Raw genomic sequence first — 24691 nt, 5'->3', positions numbered from 1 at the left:
TGTAAATCACATAGACCAGATTAAACTCACTCTTTGTAAATATACTCCAGTGTGTCCCGGGATACTGTGTGCAGGTTCTGCTGCCTGGCTCACAATAATGACAAATGGTTTTTAGCATAACAAATGCCAGGCCGAGCTGTCATTGGCTGCCCTGATGCCACCGGGTAAGCAGTGACATGTCATCCCTCTGGATCCAGATACTGTTTATGCCACTGAAAACTTCATGTTTTCCCTTCTACTGTTTATTATCCTCACCTTGACCCATACACCAAAAATAGCTTAAACTCCACTGTGGCTGCTCGTTTAGCAAACGACCCAGCCAAATTGTAATGTAGGATTAGCAGACTTCTCAGTCTGCCCTGATAGAATCTTGTTGGCAAGTCACCAGGTGACTTAAAATATCACTGAAGCCCTCTGCCAAAACAAACCACTGCATGTTACCAGTGACCTATAATGAAAAAGAAACAAGACAGATCAGCAGCCGGCAAAATAACTGTTCTTCTTTCACCTGCGTTCCGAGCACAGCTTAGTATTTACAGGAAATGGTCTGCGTTACACTGATGTCTCTGCGCTGAACAGTTTTATCTCCCCTCTCTCTTTACTCGTCCAGTCTCTGAGCCTAACCTGAAGGTGCGTTCACGCTTGAAGCAAAAGGTGGCAGAGAGGCGGAGCTCCCCTCTCCTCCGCAGGAAGGACGGAACTGTCATCAGCACCTTCAAGAAGAGAGCCATAGAGATATCAGGTGAGCAGAGACGCTTACGTTTTCATTCTGAGAAGAAGTGCAAATAAGCTCTCAGGTGCAGAGTGTTTAGTGTGAATAGCTGCTTTAATCAGAAATTTAAAATGAATTTGCTGCTCATTTATTCCTGTGTCTGTGTCTCTCCACCAGTTTCCTCTCTCTGTAACAGTGCTCCGGGGTCAGGTCCCAGCAGTCCCAACAGTTCCAATACAGCTATTGCCAACGGCAATACTGGATCAGTCCCCAACATACAGACTGAGGTACACGTGCACACACACACAGGCTGGCTTCATTTTCAGTTCTTCAAACTCGACACGAAGCTCGAGTTTGCCCCCTGCAGTTCAGTGTGGAGCACTGAATCAAAAATGACGATATGGGGGAAACTGTAACAGGCAACATGTAAGCAGCTGTGTGAAAGTGATGATTGAGCAGCAAAAGGCAGCATTTAATCACCTTGAACTTCTGCAGGAACTCTGGCTTTGCCCCTGTGTTGTCTTCTTTGCTGTATCTGCAGAGTGTTTCTGCGTGTAGTTGTGCTTTCTGTTCTGTACGTTGTGTTTGCTGTGCATACTTTGATGCTGTTTGGGTCACAGCCAAAGTATAAACCATTTTAGCACTGCAATCTTGGAAAAGAAAACATTCTCGAATTTTTATTGTTTGTCAAATGTCAAAGATAAAATTGCTCACTTTGACGCAGAAATAGGGCTGCAAAAATACTAAGTTATAAATATCTAACTGTACCTTTAGTGGTTCAGAGCTAGTCACTGGAGGGAAACTCTAAAGTACTCCCTGCACCCTGGAGGGGGGATTTTATTTGTACCCTTGTGGTTTGTGCTTACAGAAACAAATCTTGAACCTCTAATTACAGTTTCACAATAGTATAACAGAATAAAAAGAGACATTTAAAAAAGGCCACAGAAAACCCAGAATCGTTTTGCTGTGAGGCATCTGCACCACCCCTACAAGATCAAACTTCTGTAATGTCTACAATTATTTTTGGAGAAAATAAAGCAAAACCTACAAATCTAAATGTAAAATTATAATTTAACATAATTTCTTTTTTTATTTGACAGAGTATTGATTCTCGATACTGGAGAATAAAATCAAGAAGAATTTGAAGTATGTAGCCTTTACTACTCATGAATGAGGTACAGTGATTAGTGTTAAAGGGTTTCAGTGGAATAATACACTTTTCCTGTGCCCTTATTTTTAGGAATGTAGAGTGTGTGATGCAAATTACATAGGTCCCATAATGGAACCCTGTGGTACACCACCAGATGTGCCATATCTGCAATAAGTTTTGCTGTTTTGTTGATAAGAAAGGAACTATACTAAGATGATATCCAGAGTTCACCTAACAGACAAACCGTAGTTGTAGGGTTGATCTGATATCCTCGTGTTGGTGTTGTTCCCAGATCATCATACTAAATGTTGTTCCAGGATCAACATTGCAAGTGACCAATCAGAATGTTGTGACGTCATACTTTTGCGACTTCAGGAAAAACCGGCGTAAAACAAAAAACTGTACCTAAGCTGCGTGAAACCGCCTCTGTCTGCCGATCAACGGACCCTGACCCTAACCGTAACCCTTTAATAAACAGTAAGCAGAATTGATATTGTCCTTGCAACATTGGAATTTCATAAATGCACGAATGGCTTGGCGCGCAAAAGAACAACGTCACAACAATGTGATTGGTCACTTGCAATGTTGAACCTGGAACAACATTTTCATGATGGTCTGGGAACAACACCAACATGAGGGTATCAGATCATCCTAGTTGTAGCCTCAGCAGAGTTGGTTGGTTTTGATTGGTTATTTCAGTATATGACTTTAAAGACACATGAAATGATTCCCCTGACATTTTTTATGTTTTCGTTGTAGGTCTTTATGAAGATAATATGACAAAGCAGTTAAATAGTCATGTTTCGGATTACTCATTTACACTCATTGCCACTTGAATTAACTGGTTGTTGTGTTTGGCTACAAGCAGGTACGCAGAACGCCCTCTGGTGGTCAAACTATCCAACATCAGTGCTCATAACATGGTTTCCTGTCTCTTTACCTTTTGAGTTTTCATTTGTTGGGCATTATAAACACTGATACTGAGATATCAGTCGGGCTCTAGTTAGAGATTAAAGACAAGCATGGCCAAAGACAGTGTGATTTCATTTTTTCATTTTATTCCAGAGGCATATTTCTAAGAGTGGTGTTGAATATGGATAATATACTGGGCACAACTGTATCAAATGCATGTTAAAGCAGGCTGTATGGAGTAATTCTTAAAGGCCTTCAAGGCTGACAAGACTCCTCTGTTTATTTAAGTTGAGCGAGTGTGGAACAAATGCCATGGAAGTTTCCTGTTTTTGTGCTCTTCCAAGAAACTTCCAGGAAATGGTCTTCTTCTATAACAAGAAGAAGAAGCAGTTAATTATATTTTGCCCCAGTATGTGCTAAATTTAACAAACTGAGTTCTCCCTGTGCAGGACACTAAAACTGCTTGCGTGTTTGTTTTTCTGCAGCTGAGGTCTCTCCATCAGACGCTGGGGGCTGATGGGACATTGAGTCCTCTGAGTCTCTACACCTCACCCTCCCTGCCGAATATCTCGCTGGGTCTCCCTGCCAACACACATATCACGGTGAGTCACTGCGGTGCATGTACCCATCGACACAAGAACACACAAACACACACTATACACCCCCACACTGATGGACTCGCCACACACACTGTTACACAGTAACCTGTAGTTCTATAAGTATCTGCGTATCCTGTTTTTTCTGAGCTTGGTTCTGGTGGAGGTTTCTTCCTGTTAAAAGGAAGTTCTTCCTTCCCACTGTCACCAAATGCTCAGTCATAGACAGTTGTGTGATTGGTGTGATTGCTGGGGTTGCTTACCTCTGCAGGTTCTTTACTTAACAATATAAAGTACCTTGTGCCAGCTGTTGTTGTTAAATGGAGCTGTATGAATGAATTGGGAAAAGGTTTACTGAGGGTGTCAATCAGTCATTTGCCAGTGACTTCTTTCCAACTGGCCTCCTTGTGGTGAGCGTAGAAGTCGCCTCCTTGTTGCTTTGCTTTTTAAACCCAGGAGTTTCGTCTAGCTGACGTGCACTTTTGTTACAAAGCAGTCAGTCTTACTCACTTACACTAAGTGATCCATGAAGCAGTGGCTCTTCTTTTTCTATATGTGTGTAGTTTTCCACACAGAAGTAAACCAAAGGAGGCCTTTTTATTTCCATGACTGTTCATTTTGGTGAGAGATCACTTCTAGCTTGCATGTGTAAGCGAGTGCTATCCTTAAAATGTATGATTTGGTTAAAAGCTCTTTCTCCAGTGGGATTTTTATGTCTGCACATTTCTACACGAACCCAGTGGAAAGATATCCACAGGCTGCTTCTTATGGAATACATGGAAACAATAAAGAGTCCTATTCTTGTGTTTCAGTGTAAAGCTAGTTATTCCTGCATTTTTATAAAGGTAAAATATGCTAAGACAACCAAACACGGTGTTGAGACTTCTTTGGTCTTGGCTTTGGATACATTTTCATGATGAGTTTTGGTTGCTCCGTTTGCTCCGAGCTCTGTTTGCACCACTGTAGGAAATCTGTACCATCAGAAGGAATCCAGCACTTCATAGATTTGTTGTTCTGAGTTCTGTGTTAAATAAACAGTTCCTGTTCAAGGAGAGGATTTAAGCAAAAAGCTGAGCAGCTGAAAAAATGCCACGCTATTATATGAGGTGCCTGTCAATTTGTGTCTGTGTGGTAACTATGGTAATACTCCCTCTAAAGCCCTCCCAGAAGCTGTCTGCCCAGCAAGAGGCAGAGCGTCAGGCCATCCAGTCGCTGCGGGGGGGTGGAGCTCTAACAGGAAAGTTTCTCTCCACGTCCTCCCTTCCAGCAGGTGAGCTGGACCGCTGCTCATATCAGAGTTTAGTGAGTCATTGTGCACTAATCATAAAAGTGCATCGTGACTGTAGTTGGTTTAAATTGAATTCTTTAGTTATGATTTAATATCTCTTTGCAGGTGTGGGACATGATGTGGAGACTCCGCCCCCCAGCTCTCATTCAGCCCATTCCTCGTTACTGCAACACGTACTACTGCTGGAGCAGGCTAGGCAACAGACTGCTATGCTAGGTGGTGCAAACACAATCGCGCACACAGCACATACACAAAAATTCACGACAGCGCCTAACTCATCACCTTTTTCTGTGACCCTTGACCTGTCCAGTGCCCATGTACAGCCAATCGCCGCTGGTTACGGCAGAGAGAGGTGTGTCGGGTGGCATGCGGGCCGTCAACAAGCTGCCTCGCCACCGGCCGCTGGCTCGTACGCAGAGCGCACCTTTGCCCCAGTCCCCCCAGGCCCTGCAGCAACTGGTGGTTCAACAGCAGCACCATCACTTCCTGGAGAAGCATTACAAGGTAGACACAATTACACACACACACACACACACACACAGATGAGCACACGTGCAGATTCTCACATAATCTTTGTGTGTTTGTGTGTGTGTAGATGCTGTCAAAGGGGACAGATTTACCTAGGCCACCACCCACTCACCCAGAGGAAACAGAGGAGGAGCTTACAGAGACCAATGACATGCAGGAGGAGGATGAAGGGGTGGGCCTTCACAGGTGTGCCAGTATTTCTGTGTTTGTGTGTCTCTGTGTGACACACAGTGCTTAACACATTATTAGCCCCAGCCTGATGTGAGGTTTATGCCAATGCCAAAATCCTCGTTCAGTAATGGTTCCTCCAGCAGTATGTGGAGGCTGTTTAATGCTAAATAGAAATATTGTTTTTATCTGTGATGTTTCAAATTTGTTGCTTTACAAAGAAGCTGAAAAGCTGTTATTTGTTTTTAATTGAAATTACAAATACAATTCCTGAATATAAAAAGTGAATGTTCTGTTCTCAGAGATGTCCACTCCGTTAGCTCAAATATGAGTATAAAAACATGAATTCAGTTTGTTATTATTTAGGCTTTGTTATTAGGCTGGTTAATAACAATATAAATATAAATATATATATATGTATATATTATTATATATCTGTAGAAATGAAGAGTGTGGCTGCTCCTATTTTTACATTTTTACTGATCTTGTTGGCTGACGTAGTCATCACAGTTTCCTCTTCTGAGCTCAGAGTTTTGAGAAATATTTAAGTGACTCACAACACGATTTAGGTTTGTGGTTGCCTGCCATTATTTCTACACATTATCTTAACTGGTGTTCCTGGCATAGCTGAGATGGTTGTTAGCGGAACAAGCTTATAATGGGTGGCTCAAACTGTGAACCCAAGTGCTTTGGTGCTAAACACATGCAGGTCATGGATCTGTTACAGAGAGTCAAGTGTGCAGTGTGCAGTGTTTTTGGTTTATAGTCAGATTTCTGTACAAACGTTGGGAGTGAAAACTGCAGAGAGCTATAGAGCTCTTCATCATCACAATTAAGCTTTTAGGAATTTTCTATGACTTGCATAACAACATAAAGTGTGTCGCTTCTATTATTGATGTAGATATTTGACTGCCTAATCATCCCATCAGTCAGCTGTCAGAGTTCAGGTTTGTAAGGTGGAAATGAAACAGCCCTGGACTCAGTCTTAAGACCCGAACGGATCTTGTTCAGTTTCCTTTGGTTTTGCTCTTGAATCAAAACATTTTTCTGAATTGCTGTTTTTCCTGGAAGGAAACACTGTAAAACATGAGCTTGTTATGTTTGTCAGATTTCAGCAACAATAGATGACTCATTCTCTCACCAGGTCCTACTTGTGTCCAGCCTGCTAATTTGTGCTGCTCTTGGTAGATCATGCCGACATCATTATTGAAATGAACCGGCTGTGCCTGTTCGCATAGCTTTACACTCTCGTTGGTGCGTTGTTCAGTTGCAGGTTGTTGATCAGTTGCCCTGCTTTGTAAATCTGACCCAGAAGCTAGTTTTCGTAAAGAGCACGTGTATCTGGCTCCTGGACACACCTTTTCCCTCTGTTCTGTCTTCTCATCCAATCAGGCTTCAGAAGGAGGGGTCTGATGATAGCACGCCTTCATCTGAGCGTCTCGGCGTGCACGTGAAGGGTGAGGAGGAGTGTGGAAGCGTGCATATCAAAGGGGAGAGCACCGAGAGTGAGCTGGAAGAAGAGGAAGAGGATGAAGATATCATTCAGTTGAGGGAGGGCGACGAAGAGGAGAGAGGGAGTTACAGTCAGGTTTGTGTGTGAATACAGTGCAGCTTTGCATCATTGATAATCAGCTTGGTTCATGTAAATGGGTGTGGTCAGTTAGTGAGCTTGGGCTCATCTGATAATGACAAGGTGTCCAACAGGAGCTCCTTCAAAGCCCACGGTCTGTCTTAAAACTCAGGACTTGTTGGTTCCACAGCGTCATCCCACAGAGGGATGAGTCACACAAATGCATCACTGACCGCCTTCCTGTTGTTTTGTATCTCGCTGCGTTTGCTCTGTTACAGCGGTTGCTTTGCGTTAGTGATCTGACTCATCCCAGCTAATGGTCGGCCTCTTACTTCAGTCTAAAGCTGAGGTGGCTTCAGGTGTTTTTCACCCACGCGCAACTGTTTTCACACATAGCAATTCTGAGCTGCAGTACATTTACGTATCACTTCAGAGTATTCCTTTTGGGCTGAGCTCATTGCATAACGTGTCTTATCTGCTTTCAGGAAAAAGAACACACATTGAATTTTCCAAAATATCCCAAACGCATATTTTTCTCGTCTTAGACGAGGCTAAGCGTTCTTGAAGAGCCAACTTATACAATGTGATGCTCAGACCACTTGGCAGTGTGCAGGGTGGTGACGTCTAACTGTGTGAGCACAACACTGTTCAAGGACTCTGACTGAACGTAAGGATCACTTTGCTCAAAGTGGATCAGTGATGCTAACTACATGAATTCTTTCCTATTTAGTCTGCCATCTGGTATTCTAAATATGTCGTTCCACAATCAGACTCTGATGCCAACATTTGGTATCAACAGTTGAATTGGCCAAAAACAGAAGGATGAGCTGAGCAACACCAAAAGACCACGGAGACTACACATGGCAGATAAAGGTGATAATCACAGTTGAGTTGTTTCCCTGGTAAACAAAAGCCCTACATAACATTGAGTAAAGTTGAGAACATTTAAATCTACAGTTAGTGAATGTAAGTAGAGTTTAACCTCAAAGTGAGTGGCTGCAGTGACGAGCACAAACAGCCAGATTAGAACAGCCTTACAAATGTGAAACATGATAAGAGCATGAACAGGGACAAGAAAGCATCATTATTCATACACCTGATCGCCTCTCCAACATAGTAGAGACGGCATTAAGGACGTACCTGTCATATCTAAGAAGTAAAGCCTCAACAGAAATACTTTAAGCCTGCCTTTTATCAAATGGCCAACAGAGGGCGACTTCACCAGCTCTGAAGAAGTGCCGACGTTTTTTTTGTAAACACTTCTGCGATGAGTTTATGGTCACAATCATTCAGTTCAGGTCACCACTCTTCTTTATTGATTATGTGACTGCAGGTGCAAACTGTACTTTCAATCAGATGCTGCAAAACTGATAAGATAGTGCTTCACAGTTCAGCCTTGCAATGGTCCAACAGAAGCACCTCTTAAAGCAAAACATGGAGAGGTCTTCAGTGGTTACCAGCTTACCTGAGCACACAACACTGAAGCCACAGAAGGAGAACTCTCAGTTTTTGGTTTGGCTTCCGAATGTTTAAAGGTTTCTGATATACTCAGTTATGGTACACTGCTCTTGTTACTGTGGAGGGAGTGTGTATAAAAATAGCTGTAATTCCTAAATGCTTAATGCAAGATTTGTGGTCAGCCTCTTGAATTAAAGCTGAAGTTTCCACTTCAATCGCATCTTGATTGCTTCATTTCATTGATTTAGTACGGAGGCAACATTTCTGTAGGAAAATTGTGCTGCTGTCTAAATACTTCTGGACCCGACCGTAAAGGTCCGTGTGTGACGTGCGTGCTAGCGGTCATTGAGTTTAAGTGCATTTAACCTGCACATTTCACTGTGTTTTTCAGTCATCTTTCTCTCTCCAGCCCCATGACACCTCTGACCCGTGTTCACTGTGGGTGGTACTTACTGAGAGGAGGGTTAAAGTGGATGCTGTGATTGTGGAGAAACAGCTTTATTTATTTATTTTTGCACCGGTACTTGATGAGTCATCAGAAGAAGAAGAAATCAGATGCTTAACCAAAACAAAACAAGATGGCATTTGAATATGAACAACTTCACTGCTTTTATGCAGCGTATACAGTAATATGCAAAATCAGAGGGAGGATGCTTCCTGGGAGACTGCATGATGAGATCAGGGCTCTGCAGGGGTTCACGTCCTCTGCTGCAGGACCTGTTGTTGCTCAGTACTGCAAGTATCAGGTTGGATGTTTGGGGCACGTTGTTGAACAGTGGAGGAAAGACAAAAGCCTTTAAAGCTGACCCAGCCTCAAGATAATGATGCACAGACACACACACACACACACACACACACACACACACACACACACACACACACACTTGTTGATGCCGCAGTGACATCACCAGCTGATGACTCAACCACTGGACTCACCGCTGTGTGTGTATGTGTGTCCTGTATGTCTGTATATCTTCGAGTGTGTGTCTTTTAGTGTCCACCCACGCGTGATGAGTCACCCAGATCGCAGCAGGGAGCACAGCAACACTCCCTATATATAGACACCACAGAGTGTGTGTGTGTGTGTGTGTGTGTGTGAGGGGAGTGGTTACACAAACCTGAAATCTCACACACATACCATGAGGGGGTGGTGATCAGTTAGATTTCAGGACAGTCAGTCCAAATGTCATGAAAACGGAACACAATTTTTGTGAATGATACAATATTTTGAATAGTGATTTCAGTGTGTGTGTGTGTGTGTGTGTGTGTGTGTGTGTGCAGAGACAGAGAGACAGGACTGGTTTTAAGTGTGCTCTCCTCTTAAACACACACATCCTCCATCGCTGCAGTGAATGAGCTGATCTCTGATTCATCCTCCTGCAGCGAATCATTACTTTCTATCTCTTCTCTCCCTCCATCCCTGTCCCATCAGGCCTTGCAGCAGCTGGGTGTGTTCCAGTCCTCGTTGCCCCACAGACCCCTGGGTAGAGCGCAGTCCTCTCCTGCAGCTGCCGTTAATCCCATCAAACACCTCTTCACTACCGGTCAGTTTTCTGTGTTTGCGCTTCTTATGTGGTTGTGCGTGCGCACATCTGGTTTCCCATTGGTTAACAATGTGATGGTGTCAAGTCTGCCTACTGGAGGCCTCCATACTTGTTGCCTAGCAACAGGGAGCTGACTCTCTCGGTTGACGGTTCAGATGAACAGCGCATGAGCCCATCACTCGTACCTTGTTTTATATTTGATTATTTTCCAGTAAGAGCTGGGACGAGAACGTGCAGGTCAGGTCAGGGTGTTCTTTACTGTATGCTCTGAATCCACAGGACAACAGCTCCATATGAGACTTCCTTGCATGAGTACTGTAAACTAAACTGTTACACAGAGGAGTCTGAGCACTTCACGTTTTAATCGCCTCACCTAGATTTACTTCAGCTCACACTGTGCAGCTGGCACACTTATAAAGTTTATTCAGACCGTAAGCTGCGTTCTTGGCATTTTCAAAGCCAGAGAGAGGGAGCGTCACAGTAATGACCTGTTCTGCTCCAAGTTTGAATTCTTGGATTTGAATCATAGTTCATAAGTAATCCTTATTCATCTCACACTGCGTCTGTTATTAAACAGATTTATTCTGGTATTAAATTAGCTTTTAAGTCTTTGGTACCAAATAAAGACTCAAACCATGAGTTTTGTGCTGTTGTTTTCCTAGTCCAGTTCTTTTATGTAGAAAAGAGTTCACTTTAACATGAGCTTAGCCTGAGATGGGGTCTGACCAGGATGAAACGAGGGCAGATCTGACAGATGTGGCCTTGTAAAAATGCAAGCTTGAAAACAGAGGCTCCAGAGAGCATGCTCATGTTAATCCTGATAATGAAAGCTGGTGATTAAGGTGACCCGTCTCTCTTTGACAGTTATTTCAGAGTAAACGTGTGGCTGTAAATTTTGAAATCTTAAATCTTCATAGATTGTGTTCTTATTGTGCTGCTGTGACTCATTTCATGCTTAAAGTGGATCTTTTGTTTTCCACTCCGTAACAGACCAACCAGTGTTAAATTCCAGTTTACGAATATAAAAACAGACTTTATGCAGCTGCACACAAATACATGTAATTGGTAGTTGCTCCTGACATCTTGTGGTGATCATTGGGTACTACAGCTGCTGTTGACCCGGTGTCCATACCACTGAACTACAGGCTTTTATTTCATTGCAATATCTGTGTGTATCTTTTTCCTCTCCCTCTCCAGGGCTCGTATATGACAGTCTGATGCTGAAACATCAGTGTGTGTGTGGGAACGCTCACATCCACCCAGAGCATGCTGGGAGAGTTCAGAGCATCTGGTCCAGACTGCAGGAGACAGGCCTGCTGGGCCGCTGTGAGGTACACACACATTCTTAAGTTTCAGATAAGGCCTTCACACTGACAGCAGAGCCTGCAATGATTTGTTCAATTCAGTTTATTGATTTATACACTGTGTAAAAGCAAGTACAGCACATCTGTCATTTCTTGCAAAGTTGATTTTGTTGTATGCAAACATTACTCTCTGTCTGTGTGTGAGCAGAGGATTCGTGGGCGTAAAGCATCTCTGGATGAGATCCAGTCAGTCCATTCAGAGTTCCACACCCTGCTGTATGGAACCAGTCCGCTCAATCGGCACAAACTGGACCACAAGAAGCTGCTCGGTACCCGTCTGTCTGTCTGACTGTCTGTCTACACTTTCTATACACTGAAGCTTGACTAAAGTAAATCTGTAAATTATAAATTACAGAGTAAATTATAGAGAAAAATGCAGCCCTGGCTTAACTTTTGCTGTACGAGTTAGCATGAGTTTTATCGCTTCTTTAAATGTTCCTGTTTAATTTTTAGAAATAAAGCAATACATCAATCAGACACCCAGATCAATTATCCTCACAGTAACTCCACAGAGGAAAATAAGACAGGAATGTCACAGCATCCTTACTGTAAATAAGCTCAGGACCCAGCAGTGTGTCCACTGTAACTGAATACTTTACCCAGGAAACATCATTTGTAATTACATAAAGGTTGATAACATTGAGATGTCGTGATGACTGAGTGTGTGTTCTGACAACCCAGTTATGGTCCTTCCATCCTGTGTTTGGCTGTTGCCTGTGTGGGTGTCGTACCCACTTTACTGTTTGCCTGTTATTATTATTTCCACTTGTGATAAATGTATCGAGCACTTCCTGTGCCGTAACCTCAACTCTGGCTGATTTTCGTTCCAGGTCCGATTAGCCAGAAGATGTACGCTGTTCTTCCCTGTGGAGGAATAGGGGTGAGATTCTCTCTTTCTAGCTGGTCTGCCTGTTATAGTGTTAGCCCTGGTCTGAACTGTGTGCTGCCCCCTGCAGGTGGACAGCGACACAGTGTGGAATGAGATGCACTCATCGGCTGCAGTGCGCATGGCGGTGGGCTCGGTCATCGAGCTGGCCTTCAGAGTGGCTGCAGGGGAGTTAAAAGTAAGGCTTTCACCGAGGCAACCACAAACCATGAGTGTGAGCTCATGCTGCGTGCGCGTCCCCCTCACTCTGTGCTTGTTTCTCTAGAATGGCTTCGCAGTTGTTCGTCCTCCAGGGCACCATGCTGAGGAGTCCACGGCTATGTCAGTACACCTGTCACAGAATTCTGACTACATTTCTCTCACTACATCTCCAGCTTGACTAATATGTTTTTTTAATGTGTTTGCACAGGGGCTTTTGTTTCTTCAATTCAGTCGCCATTACTGCCAAGCTGCTGCAGCAGAAACTTGGAGTGGGCAAGATCCTCATTGTGGACTGGGTGAGAGGGCAGACACACACACACACAGTCATGTTTTCATATTTTTGTGGGGACATCTAATTGAAATAATGCTGTCAGCCTAAACCTAAACCTAACTGTAACCCTGACACTAAAATCACATCTCAAAAATGCCTTAAGCCCGTTCAGTTATCTTAGTGAGGACCTTCATTGACATAATGGTTTCCCTAGCCCCTTACCCTAACCCAGGGGTGTCAAAATCAAATACACAGTGGGCCAAAATTCAAAACTGGATCAAAGTCGCGGGCTAACATTAATATTCATTGAAAAAAATCTTCCTCCAAATATAGCAAGGAATCTTTTCTTATGGACTCAAACAAGTTTTGCTGAAAATCTGAATATGGAACAAGCAAAGCTTAATACTGAACAATATATATAACTATATAAACGTATGTATAACTTAAAATTGCACACATGCAAAATCAAAATTCCAATTAAATAACACATCAGTGGAATTCATTTCTTAAATAAAAATGTATTTGCAGCCTTCTGAATTAAATTTGATCATTTTATCATTTATCAGATTTTCATCATATTCTCCCACCTGTCCAGAAAGCTCCTGTTTTCTGCCTTTCTTTTTGCCATTTTGGAATAGATAGCATGGCAGTATTTGCATGGTTGCTATGGCTATGGTCAACAGAGGAGAGGGTGCTAATGGGTCCTGTCATGACTGACGCGCCGAAACACCAACAGAGCATTCTGGGAATTGTAGTATTAGCAGTACATGCACTGTATAATACTGGCAGGCCAGCTCTGATAGTAATTTTGTATGGTTTCGCGGGCCAAATGTAATTAGGCTGCGGGCCAGAGTTTGACACCTATGCCCTAACCATTAAAAATGAATGCCTAACCCTAATACCTAACCATAACCTAATTGTAACCCTGACACTAAAACCACATTTCGAGCCTCAAAAAGGCTTCAAACGTGTGAGGACCAGTGTGTGTGTGTCCTCACAAGTGACTGTTGGTTTTCACAAGTATAGTAGAATGCAGATTTCGGTCCTCACAAAGATAGCTAGACAGGAACACACAGTTTCTCTATGACTATAGAAAACATTATATTTACATACATTTTTTAGGCATTTCATATTTAATAGAAAGTGTAATAATAACTTCATTTTTACTCCAAACTTCCCCCCCTGAACAGATGAATGCTTCTTCAGTTTGGGTGAAACAGATTCATGTTAATACATTCATCTATCAATGTACTGAAAGATGAATGTATTAATGATGCAGCTGGAAGCAGGATTTAGGCTTACTGGGGTAAGATCAGGGTTAAATGTGACTGTTCATTATTGCAGGTGAAGTGACGTGATTGGACAAAGATAATTTGAGTAAATACAAAATGCACTATTTGAATAATGATTTCATGTGTTAAAGGATAAAGAAAAGCTATCCAAACCTACCTTTTGTGTATGTAGCCTAGTGGACTCATTGTATCTTTGTTAAATTATGAATTATTTGTGATTCACCACATTTTATTAGGATATCACAGTTCAGTTTTGCTAGCCACACCCAGACCTGATTCCTAGCAGACCTGCCGAATCAAGACATCAGTTATAGCGTCAGTACACCCTCTACATCGGTCCTTTCACTCACACAATGTTATCACACAGTCATTTCTATTTATCCCGCTTTAACTCTCAGAAAGCTGCTGAAGTATTCTCCATCTATCTGTCTGGAAATGGTTATAAAGCCGTTTCTAACGCTTTAAGACTCCAGTGAAAAACAGTTAGAGCAAAAGGAAAACAAAGCCATGTCTCACATTTACCAGAACAGCATCTTGACGATCCCTGAGAGTTTTGGGAAAACATTTTTTTAAAAGGTTTTAAAAAGTTAAACTAAAAGGGAAATGAATCTGAGTGAAAGGCTAACCCGTCCCTGTGTGTCCACTGCGTCTGTACCATACGTTCCCTCTAACCTTCTCTCTGACGCTGCTGTGATATGTCACTGCAGGACATTCACCATGGCAACGGCACTCAGCAGGCCTTCTATAGTGACCCCAACGTCCTCTACATTTCCCTCCATCGCTACGACGACGGAAACTTCTTTCCTGGCAGCGGCGCTCCAGAGGAGGTAATCACACAATCCCACCGGTCATTCTGTGGGTGTGAGGATTCGACAAACCAAAAGTTTCAACCTCGGCTGACCAAACTGGCCAAAAAGATCTCCACTTGCATAATGTAGTGCACAGGAACGAACAAGAGGCAAATCAACGAGAAGCGGTGGCTATTTGAGTTTAAATGGCAAATATGGTCACAGGAGAGAAAAGACCTGATTGCAGGATGCAGGAGGCCAATGACTGAGAAAGCAACAAGAATACAGAGAGAGATTAACTGATGGTGAACAGGCAGGCAGACAGCTGGAGGCTCAAAGACACAAAGTGAAACTGACAGAAATGCAAAGACAGCAGAGTTTACAAACAGAATGGCTAAAGACACGTGATGATGATTGTTGCTCTGTCCCTGTTTGTCCTGCTGTCTGCAGGTGGGATCAGGTGCAGGTGTTGGTTTTAATGTGAACATAGCGTGGACCGGGGGAGTAGATCCCCCAATGGGTGATGTGGAGTACCTCACTGCTTTCAGGTAAAACTTTTCAACGTGGAGATTTCATCGTTTCGTGATGTTTGTATGCATTTGAATGGTGCTAATTCAGGTTTGCAACATAAGTGGAATCAAATTCTGTTGTTGTGTGTGTGTGTGTGTGTGTGTGTGTGTGTGTGTGTGTGTGTGTGTGTGTGTGTGTGTGTGTGTAGGACTGTGGTGATGCCCATCGCTCAACAGTTCAGTCCAGATGTGGTCCTGGTGTCAGCAGGCTTCGATGCAGTGGAGGGTCATCAGTCTCCTCTGGGAGGCTACAATGTCTCTGCCAAATGTGAGTACAGCCTTTAGTTTGTTTTAATTTGGGGTTTTTGCTCAACTTCTTTTTTCTTTTTTGACCACAACTGTTTTTCAACAGTAAGACAACAAACGAATAGAAACATGCTGTCTCTGTACAGAGCCGTCTTCTGAGGAGTCTATGTGACTATGGTTCACATGCAGTGTTTCTCACGTGTGACGGTTGTGTGTTGGCAGGTTTTGGTCAGCTAACGCAGCTGCTCATGGGTCTGGCGGGTGGGCGGGTTGTTATGGCGCTGGAGGGCGGTCATGACCTCACCGCTATCTGTGACGCATCGGAGGCCTGCGTCTCTGCGCTTCTGGGAGACCCGGTGAGAGTCAGAGTCTAATATTTATGTCTTAACCTTAGACTTTTACCACCTGGAGGTGTTAGCCACAACAGTATGGAACAACAACACCAGTGTTTACAAGGTTTTGTGATGGTTTGAGGTGACTGAGCGCAAACTGCAATTACTGCTTTGTCCAAATAAATTCACTCAAATGATGGAAAATCTGCTTCGTAGCTTTCTTACTGGGACAAAAGCTATGAAGCCGATTACACTGTGATACACACACAACCACATTCACACCATGTAGTGCATGTCTTTGGACTGTGGGAGGAAGCCAGAGTATCCACTAACTCATAAACTAATAAAGAGATAAAGCATGTTAGCTAGCCTGTTCTGTGATTCAGTGATGAGAACATCACTCCTCACTGGTCAGCAGACTTTCTTGAAGTGTTGAGCACTTATTTTTTGGTTTTCCCTTCTCTCTGTCTCCGTCAGTGCGACTCTGTGTTTCAGTGGCCTCAGGAGCAGCCCTGTCCAAAAGCCTACGCCTCCCTGGAGAGAGTAATAGAGATCCAGAGTAAGAAACGCTCGCTAAACTGCCAGAAACCCATGAGATCGTATCTTCTCAACTTCCTGATTGTATTTCTTTCTCTCACTGTGTCCCTGCAGGTAAACACTGGTCCTGTCTCCAGAGTTTGTCTCAGACCAGTGGACACTCACTACTCGACGGCCCCTTGGGGGCTCAAGGCCAGTCAGAGAAGGATGAGGCGGAAACGGTCAGCGCCATGGCGTCTCTGAGCGTTGATGTTGAGCAGCCAGGCTCTGTTCCTGATAGCACAGAAACCAGCAGGTCAGCAGTGCACAGTGAAAGCTTTATGCTACAGGGCCAGGAGAGCACGCATGTCATCCAAGAACATTAGTGTTGTAATTCACAATGAAATGAAACGAATCATGTTTTCAAACAAATTCTCAGGCTTGTATTTATTCATTTATGTTGTTTTGCTTTGACCTTCTCTCAGGTCCACAGAGGAACCAATGGAAGAGGAGCCCTTTTCGTAGGAGGAGCTTAAACAAGAAGCCCACCAAACTTCCACTTACATCTCCTTCTAGCACCTCTCTTTCTCTTCCTCTTCCTCCATGGAGTGTGCATTGGTAAACACAACACACACACACAGAGCGCAGTCGTGCTGTTGTGGAGGACTCCAACTGGCAAAGGAGAACTTAACGGAGGAGAAACCGTGTCATGCGAAAACATGGATGCACTTCTTTTCTCTACTGTTTCGTCCATGCAAGGAGGAGCAGACGACTTGTTAGCACCTCCGTGGGTCTCAGCAGAGAGGGAGCCCTTGAATATTTGACCACCTGTACACAGCACCACTGAAATGTTCTCTTCCACCCTCCAATCATTCTCGTGACCTTTTTATTCCATCCCTGCTCCTTTGTTTCCACTGAGGGACGATGACTGTGGAAAAACTTGAATCTTAAATGCCGCACACCAAGCGGACGACTGGTCCTCTTGCGTGTGTCGAGCGCAGGGTTGCCCGTTGGAGGAAATAACTGGTTTTAATATTCGCAGGGGAGGAGGAGGAACTAGGTGCCTTTTTTTCTGTCCACAAAAACTAAAACTAAGTCCAGAAAACACAAACCACCACCGCAGCACCTCAGTACAGCAACCAGCTGATCAGGACTGAAGAAGCACACTTTTAAACACACACGCAAACACACACACACACACGCTGTTGTTGATCCAGTTGGTCACTTCATTTCTGAGTCCTTGTTTCTTCATCTGGATGCCTTAGTTTGTCCCAGTCTCACTATTTAGCAGCCTGTAGAGAGATGGAGAGAGAGACTCATGAGCTCATGTAAATACATATTCTGCTTCTTGACTATTTTTTAATATCTGGCTATATTCCAAAAGACTGAGTTTTGCTTTTTTTCACATTTTTGAGGGAAGAAACCCCTCTAAAGCCATCCTCACACACTAGAACTCTCCAGTAAAAATCTCAGTTGAATATTAGTAATAAGATTAAAATAATATTCAATCAGACTTTTGTGGAATCTGGTGGAAGCGTCTCAGGATCAGATCAGCTTTAGCAGGATTCATGTAACTAATGAAACTGCAACACCCATCAGTCCTCTCTCTCCCTCGCTCTGTCTTTATCATTTGTGTTGATCTAGTCATGTGACCTAAACCCTGCACCTTCTTCTTTGAAGGAGGGGACTGTGGGATTGTACTTTTGAAACACCGCAGTGACCACCACGTCCCACGTTATCTTTCTCTCTCTCTCTCTCTCTCTCTTTTTTAAAAAAAATAATTGTAATATTTCCTGTTTGGTGTAAATAGCGTCTCCTGTCCTGTTGGCCATGGTTACATCACAGCAGGTTTGGTGTGGTCACTTTTCTATATCTGTACATACACATATGTATAAAACCACAAAAGACTTTCTCTTTTTGTATAAAAAAGCAAAAACAATATTCTATATAAATATATATATGTAAACAGTGTTTTATCCAATCAGATTGGATTTCTGAATATATTCTATTTGAAGATTTGAAGTTTGAAAAGGTTTGGCTGTTAGACAGGAAGTAAGCACATGGTCTGATGCGATCAGACCACGACCTGTTTGTTTGTTTGTTTATAGATGCTCAGGATGGCTGAATATTGTTGTGTTGGAGGGGGGGTGGTCAGCAAGCTCTAGTTCTTCTAGCAGGACTAGCGCTGCCCTCCGCAGGCAAACAGCAGCAACTACAGAAAGGTGATATTAAGGTCAAAAGTCATGGCTGAGTAAAATAGGCTGGTCCAGTGATTATGTGTTTTTGTAGTCCAAATGACGCTAGCTCCTCCAGAGACTGTGGTATTCATTCTACATATCACACGATGGTACCAAATCATGAGCCCTGTAATTCTCATACGTTAGGTTTGTATCAGCTCTGATCCAGGAAGCAGTGAAGCAATGATGGTCACTTGATGGATCGTGAAATGAGGTACAGCAGGAGTGTTGAAAACAGCCTCGCTGGATGGATGACAGTCAGACCTCTTAAATGCTGTTAAACTCACTACCATCCATTTTCTAGAGGTCACAGCAACAGTCTAAGCAGACATGCTAAGACGGTCTTCCTCAGCCACGCCCTCCATCTCTTCTGGGGTGATAAATGGGTGTTCCCATTCCAGCGTGCCCTGGTTCTGCCCCACATTTAGTTGGACATGCCCAAAACACCTCACCCAGAAAGCATAATCACCACCTTACCACAGTGGAGGGCTTTGGCTGAGTGATCCCATGGGTTCAGAAGTCATTGTTGCCCCTTGTAGGGTCTGTCAGGGTGAAGTGGTTCTGGGTGAGGACCAGGGGATCAGCCAGAGCCTAGACCATGAGGCTGGACTGGGATATTGGTATTTCATCCCCAGCTGTCCACAGTAAACTTGAATAAACTCACTACAAACTGATTACAATCAAGGTGAAATAAGCAGTAAGTACTGAGAGCGAGGAAAACCTGCTTCCTCAGGTATTATTGGACGTGGTTTGCACCAACTTTAATGGAGAAGACCGTTTTTTGTTGAGGACACATCAGGAAGCTGCATGCATGAGTTAGCAGTAAATGTCCAGGTTGGCACTTGGATTGCCTGAATTGCTGTTAAAGCTACATGATTCTCAGTTTGTGCATGTTCAAATTGGGATGTTATCACTAGTTTTCCAATGGTGAACAGACACAGGTCTAAAGGTGTGTATTTCTAATGGGAGCAAATATAATCCTGCATATATAATCCTAAACAAATATGAGGAATTTAAAGATATAATCCAGGCTGAAAGCTACACAGCAGCTGTAGCCAAAGCTGGCAGAAAAATGTGCAACTCAGCAGGCTTATCAATATCACTGTTACATCAATAGATCACAGGGAGATCCGCCTAGAATTAGAATTTCTTGATAGATTCATTTTCTGTTTTCTCATATTGTTTAGTTGCATCCTCGTGTCGAGATGATTTCTCATTTCAAGCTTGTTCTTTTTCAAATTAAGACTTAAGAGCATTGCTCAGATTTTTTAACAGTCTCGTTTGAGTCAAAAAAAAGTACATGCTTTGTTTATTCTAAGGTTTTAAGTATCGGGCATAAACAAAATGACTGAGTCGTCACCAGCTCTTTAAATGAGGTCATTACAAAGTCAGATAAATAAAAGCTGGGATAATTCAGTAGTTTGTAGAAGCACAAGCAGCAGTAACCGCTGTATGACTATCATTTCCTCACACTGTTGGAGGAACAGCTCTTCTTTACAACATTGCTTTAGTTCATACCCGAGGTGCTCTGCCTGGGTTCATGTCAGTTTCTCTGACCTTGGGGTGATTCTGAGGTTGCACTTTATCTGATTATGTACTGATATGTGAAACATTAGAAGTTACATAGGGCGTACTTTCTTATTACCACGACTATATATCATGGTGACTTACATCCAATGAACAGAGCGCATATGAAGGCTGTTAAAACTTTTAACACAAATTTCGCTTCCATTCTGTGACAATGACTGAGAATGCATCGTGTGCTGTTCCTGGATCAGTGCTGACAATCCACTATTTTCAGTGCAGTAATGAAGGAGCGAGTGCTTTGTTACATGATATAATCCTCACATCCTCATTAAAAAAGTGCAGTCAAATTGCACCACTCATGAAATCTTTAAAGTGAATGTTTGAAAGTGTTGAGGTTTGTTCAGTCTCAAAAACTCAACCTACCCAACTTCAGGCTCAAGCCTGCTGACTGCTGTTTGGCCACCACCTTCCCATTCTGACCAATCACACAGAAGCTTCAGAGCTGGACCGGCCTATTATGAAAACCTATTGAAACTCAACTCAGAAACACTATACTGGGACGTCAGGGGACTAACTCTGATCGACGTAATCGTCAACCTCACTAAACTTCATTTCCCAGGACCCTTTGTGGTGTTCTAGCCGACGCTGCTACCTCTGGGTCTCGTCCATTTAAAGCAATACCACAGTGGTAGAACTGCAGTGACGGGAACAGAGAGCGAGAAGGCCATAGCAACCGATGATCGGAGGAACTCTCTGTACCTTTTTACACAGTGTGGTTGAGTGCTCTTTGTGTATATTATCTGTCAGGTGGAATGGAGAGGCAGTATTGATTGATTGATTTATTGACCTGTGTTTCCAGGTGGTTTAGTGTAGTCTTTTTGTACTATTGTAAACACTAAGGGCATTTTGTCCATTTAACACGCAGTCAGTAATAGCAGCGCCTTGCGTCGGGTTCGTGGGGGCCGTAGAGTGAGCGAGAGCTGGACAGGTCGGTCATTTTAATGACCCGACACCGCAGTGCTACACGGGGTCAGCTTCTGAGCTCGACTGGAGTTCATGCAAGCACAAAGGGAGCAAATGAAGAACTTTGGAGGCAAGCAGCAACTACCACAGGTGTTGGTTCAGATGAAAAATACCTTAACATTTATAAAAATGAGTAACAACAAGTAAAAGATTCACTTTGTTAAAGGATCTTCCATTCCCTCAATAACTAGACTAGCATCTTGTGGGCATCATGGTCACTGTGGCCTAAACCAGCGGTCCCCAACCTCTTTTGCGCCACAGACCGGTTTATGTCTGACAATATTTTCACCGACTGGCCTTTAAGGTGTAGCGGGTAAATGCAACAAAATAAAACCAGTACCAGTACCAAAAAAAAGAAGATTTATTCATAACACACGGAAAGGACCCAGGGAAACCGAGTTAACGAAAAAAACGATAAAAAAATAATGCTAAAAAACCCTGAAAACCATGAATTTCACACCTGAGCCTCAATACTCGCATCCCGGCACCAAACTACTCATGGACCGGTACCAGTCCCAGGCCCAGGGGTTGGGGACCGCTGGCCTAAACTGTTAAACCAGTGAAGAAGAAAAGACTGAGTTGATGTAGTTAAACAGTAAGACTTTGTTTTCCATTTTAGAAAAGATGATATAGAAATGTAGTTTTGCTTTTTGTAATAATTAGGAAAAAGGTTCAGTAGCAGCAATTAGCATCTAATCTAATTGGTAGGTTTTCCTTTGAGATGCAAACAAGTGAAGAGAAACCAGTAAAATGGAAACAACCAATAAATCAGATGTTGGTTTTCTAAGTCCTTTGATTTGGAAGTGCACACAATTTTTCCAATTTTCCTTGTTCTTGCATTCACAAAGGGAACAAATTGTTAGTTGATTTCCTGTAAATCAAGTTTGGATAACAATTTAGGTATTTTCAAGAATTAAAATCACATTAAAAAAAAGCCTTGACCCAACAAGTCAACATGTAAACCTATAAGAGCTCATGATTAGCTACCTTATCTCGCTAGGTCAGACTTATTTTGTGGTTTTTATTAGTTCCACAATAAAAATTAAAGATTTAAAAGAATTAGAAAAAAAATAACAGGAAAATCCTCCCAAGATGTTGTTCAGATGGGTTTCTTGCAAACTCAGTCGGATCTAGAAACGGAATTGCCAAGCGAGCAAAACTTGACACCAGCAAAGTTTCCAAAGTATATGACAGCAAACGTTTATCCCTTTCTTCACACATGGTTGTGAACAGTTCTAAACTTTGCTCATCTTTAAAAATACCCAAATTTCATATTAGCATTACTGTCCAAGATTCGATTTTGAGTGAGCTCCTCTGTGTCGTCGTAGTCGACAGATGCGATGGACAAACCTGGCCTAATTTGGAAAAACTGAATGAACCACTTGTGGTTGCGTTGATTTAGCACGTTACCAAGAGACGGCCAAACCCTTCAGCTGTAGTGGTTGCTGCTTGGTGTCGAGGACACTTATGAGCACAGATCGAGGTGGGAAACATTGGGATCTTGCCTCAGCACGGGGGCTGATTGCGCTAGCTGGAAGAGCCCAAAGAGAAGAGGGAAGGGAATGGAGAACTCTTTCAGGACACCGTGCTGATGCAGAGAGATGGTTTGGGTTGTCAGGGCACCTCCCCAGCCTGGAGGCCACATAGCTTTACTGCTGCTGCCACCCACACGACACTGAGGTGAAACGCACACAGTCACACACACTCGGACTATTTTGCTACGAGTTGATACTGTGTATTTCTTGATATGTTTGATACTGTGGTGTAAATGTAGTGTCCTGCTATCATGCGGTGTTCAGGGGCGGGGGTGGGAGAGCGGTACATTTGGGCTGTCGGGTGGGAGGGAGACAGAGGAGGTTCGCCCTCTCTCCCTCATTTACCTCCTGTTTTTTGAGGGGAGACGTTCTCTCTGTTACCTTTCACTCGTTTCAGCTCGCGCCTGAAACGTTGTTTTTTTCTTTTCGGGAAACGCCATTTTTGTTGAAACTGATCACGAGCACATTCCTGACTCTTCTCTGTCTGTGCTGTTGTTTTCTCCAGATTCTTGCCTGTTGCGACGATATAACATGTGTCTAGTTCTTGCTGACTCACATGTATATAAAGTGCATATATGTGTACACATGTGCAATACACGCTATTCGAGCAATCTATTACTGTGACTATTATTGATGATGATACTTGTCCCTTTTTTGAAGTTTCAGCCTGTTTTTTGTTTGTTTTGTTTATTTTTTGTTCCCCTCCTCGTCCTGATTTGCTGTTGATGGATTGTGTTGCAGGAGCCTAAAAAGGGAAGGTGACTATTGTGATTCTTCACGCTCAGTTTCATTTCAGGGGTTTGTGGACATTTTAACGAAGCCCTTTTTTTATTACTCTCGCTGTAATGTTGTGATGTTGACCCTGATTACCTGTTTCTCTGTTTTTTCTTTTTGTTGTTTTTTTTAAGTGGGCTTGTTGTTAAATTTGTCTGGAAACTCAATAAAGCAATTCACCGATGGTCTGTGCAGTAACTTGTATTCTGAAACTTACAGAGCGCTTTTCTAGTCTCAGATACAGCAAGAGGCTGTCTGTATACAGACTATGGATTGTTTGTAAAGCCTGAAAGTTGCCATCATGATGTGATCAACTGGCGCTAACTCTTGAAGGAATTCAGCTCGACTTTTGAAATTGATACCACAGGCGCGTCCACTGGGAGGCTGAGATGGAGTTACCCTGGTGGGTGGCAGTATTTTTGAACTCTTTGTTCAGTTTATCTTTTTGACTGTCTTGATTTTCTCGAGCCAGAAGTGAGCATATTTGAGCTAGCAAGCGTGGTTATCGAGCTGAAGCAAGCCAAAACTGAAGCTCAGGCGTGTCTGTACCACACAGCGAACCATATTGTTTCATATGATTCCAGTAAAATGGTTTAAAGATGACTCACAAGTCCACTTCTAATTAGCAAAGATGAGGTCTGTGTTGGAACATCTGTCCATGGCTAACTAAGCCTTAACAAAACAGCAGCTGAAATTAGCCATAGACTGAATTTCATTGTTGAAGTTGGGGTTTTTGATGTGATCGACTTGTCTTTCAAGTGGCCTGTAGAGCAAGTGCTCGGGGTTGTACAGCCTATTGGCTGCTTGCTGAAAAGTCAAACAGTGCACGAGGAGAACCCTCCTCTGAAAACTCTAGATTGGAGAATGTAGACCAAACTTTTGAAGTAATCATCGTTATGTACACTGCTAGCTTAGCACTAAATCGCTATGAGCCTTTAAATCGCATTTGGATAAGGTTTTATATTTGGTGTAGACATGAGAGCATCATTAACCTTGTTATGTTGTTTATGCCCTACTGTCAGTCATTAGTGTGATCGTAAGGTCATATCTGAAACAACTCTTCTACTTGTTAGATCAGCTTAGGCAAAAAGGAAACAGGACACACACACACACACACACACACAAATGCTTTCTAGGCTCATTCAAAATGCATCTGCTCCTCTAAGAGTGTGTTCACACAACCTTATTGATTAGTATATTTATT

The 24691-nt window shown here is 43.0% G+C and overlaps 1 protein-coding gene and 1 long non-coding RNA gene across 5 annotated transcripts in view; one reads left to right on the top strand and one right to left on the bottom strand.

Moving 5' to 3' along the window:
* The window catches only part of hdac5 (histone deacetylase 5), a 64376-nt gene extending 40705 nt beyond the window's left edge, over positions 1 to 23671 (top strand). For both annotated transcript variants that reach the window (XM_085453260.1, XM_085453259.1), the window contains 22 exons: positions 611 to 742; positions 890 to 999; positions 3260 to 3376; positions 4529 to 4640; positions 4764 to 4874; positions 4969 to 5162; positions 5254 to 5372; positions 6747 to 6942; positions 9815 to 9926; positions 11124 to 11257; positions 11439 to 11559; positions 12121 to 12170; positions 12247 to 12354; positions 12442 to 12497; positions 12586 to 12673; positions 14648 to 14767; positions 15179 to 15276; positions 15447 to 15565; positions 15766 to 15899; positions 16353 to 16434; positions 16527 to 16707; positions 16877 to 23671. In XM_085453260.1, the coding sequence (XP_085309386.1) occupies positions 611 to 742; positions 890 to 999; positions 3260 to 3376; positions 4529 to 4640; positions 4764 to 4874; positions 4969 to 5162; positions 5254 to 5372; positions 6747 to 6942; positions 9815 to 9926; positions 11124 to 11257; positions 11439 to 11559; positions 12121 to 12170; positions 12247 to 12354; positions 12442 to 12497; positions 12586 to 12673; positions 14648 to 14767; positions 15179 to 15276; positions 15447 to 15565; positions 15766 to 15899; positions 16353 to 16434; positions 16527 to 16707; positions 16877 to 16916 (2534 nt within the window). In that variant the 3' untranslated portion in view covers positions 16917 to 23671. The remainder of the gene's footprint in view (positions 1 to 610; positions 743 to 889; positions 1000 to 3259; positions 3377 to 4528; positions 4641 to 4763; positions 4875 to 4968; positions 5163 to 5253; positions 5373 to 6746; positions 6943 to 9814; positions 9927 to 11123; positions 11258 to 11438; positions 11560 to 12120; positions 12171 to 12246; positions 12355 to 12441; positions 12498 to 12585; positions 12674 to 14647; positions 14768 to 15178; positions 15277 to 15446; positions 15566 to 15765; positions 15900 to 16352; positions 16435 to 16526; positions 16708 to 16876) is intronic.
* Positions 2901 to 5361, bottom strand: LOC146710657 (uncharacterized). Of its 3 annotated transcripts, none has more exons than XR_014919984.1 (3): positions 5299 to 5361; positions 4941 to 5144; positions 2901 to 3356 (listed from the first exon to the last, which is right to left on the bottom strand). It is a non-coding gene; the product is annotated as an uncharacterized LOC146710657 (long non-coding RNA). The 3 variants fall into 3 exon arrangements; XR_014919983.1 differs by having other exon boundaries at positions 5279 to 5332; XR_014919985.1 differs by having other exon boundaries at positions 5225 to 5313.
* Positions 23672 to 24691: the final 1020 nt, after the last annotated feature.

This window comes from Copadichromis virginalis, linkage group LG4 (genome assembly GCF_057382275.1).
Source record: "Copadichromis virginalis isolate Kocher_CV1m ecotype Utaka linkage group LG4, C_Virginalis_male_GT1.1, whole genome shotgun sequence".
NCBI lineage: Eukaryota > Metazoa > Chordata > Actinopteri > Cichliformes > Cichlidae > Copadichromis > Copadichromis virginalis.
Note: the sequence above shows the minus strand (reverse complement) of the source record. Positions and strands in the feature narration are given on the sequence as shown.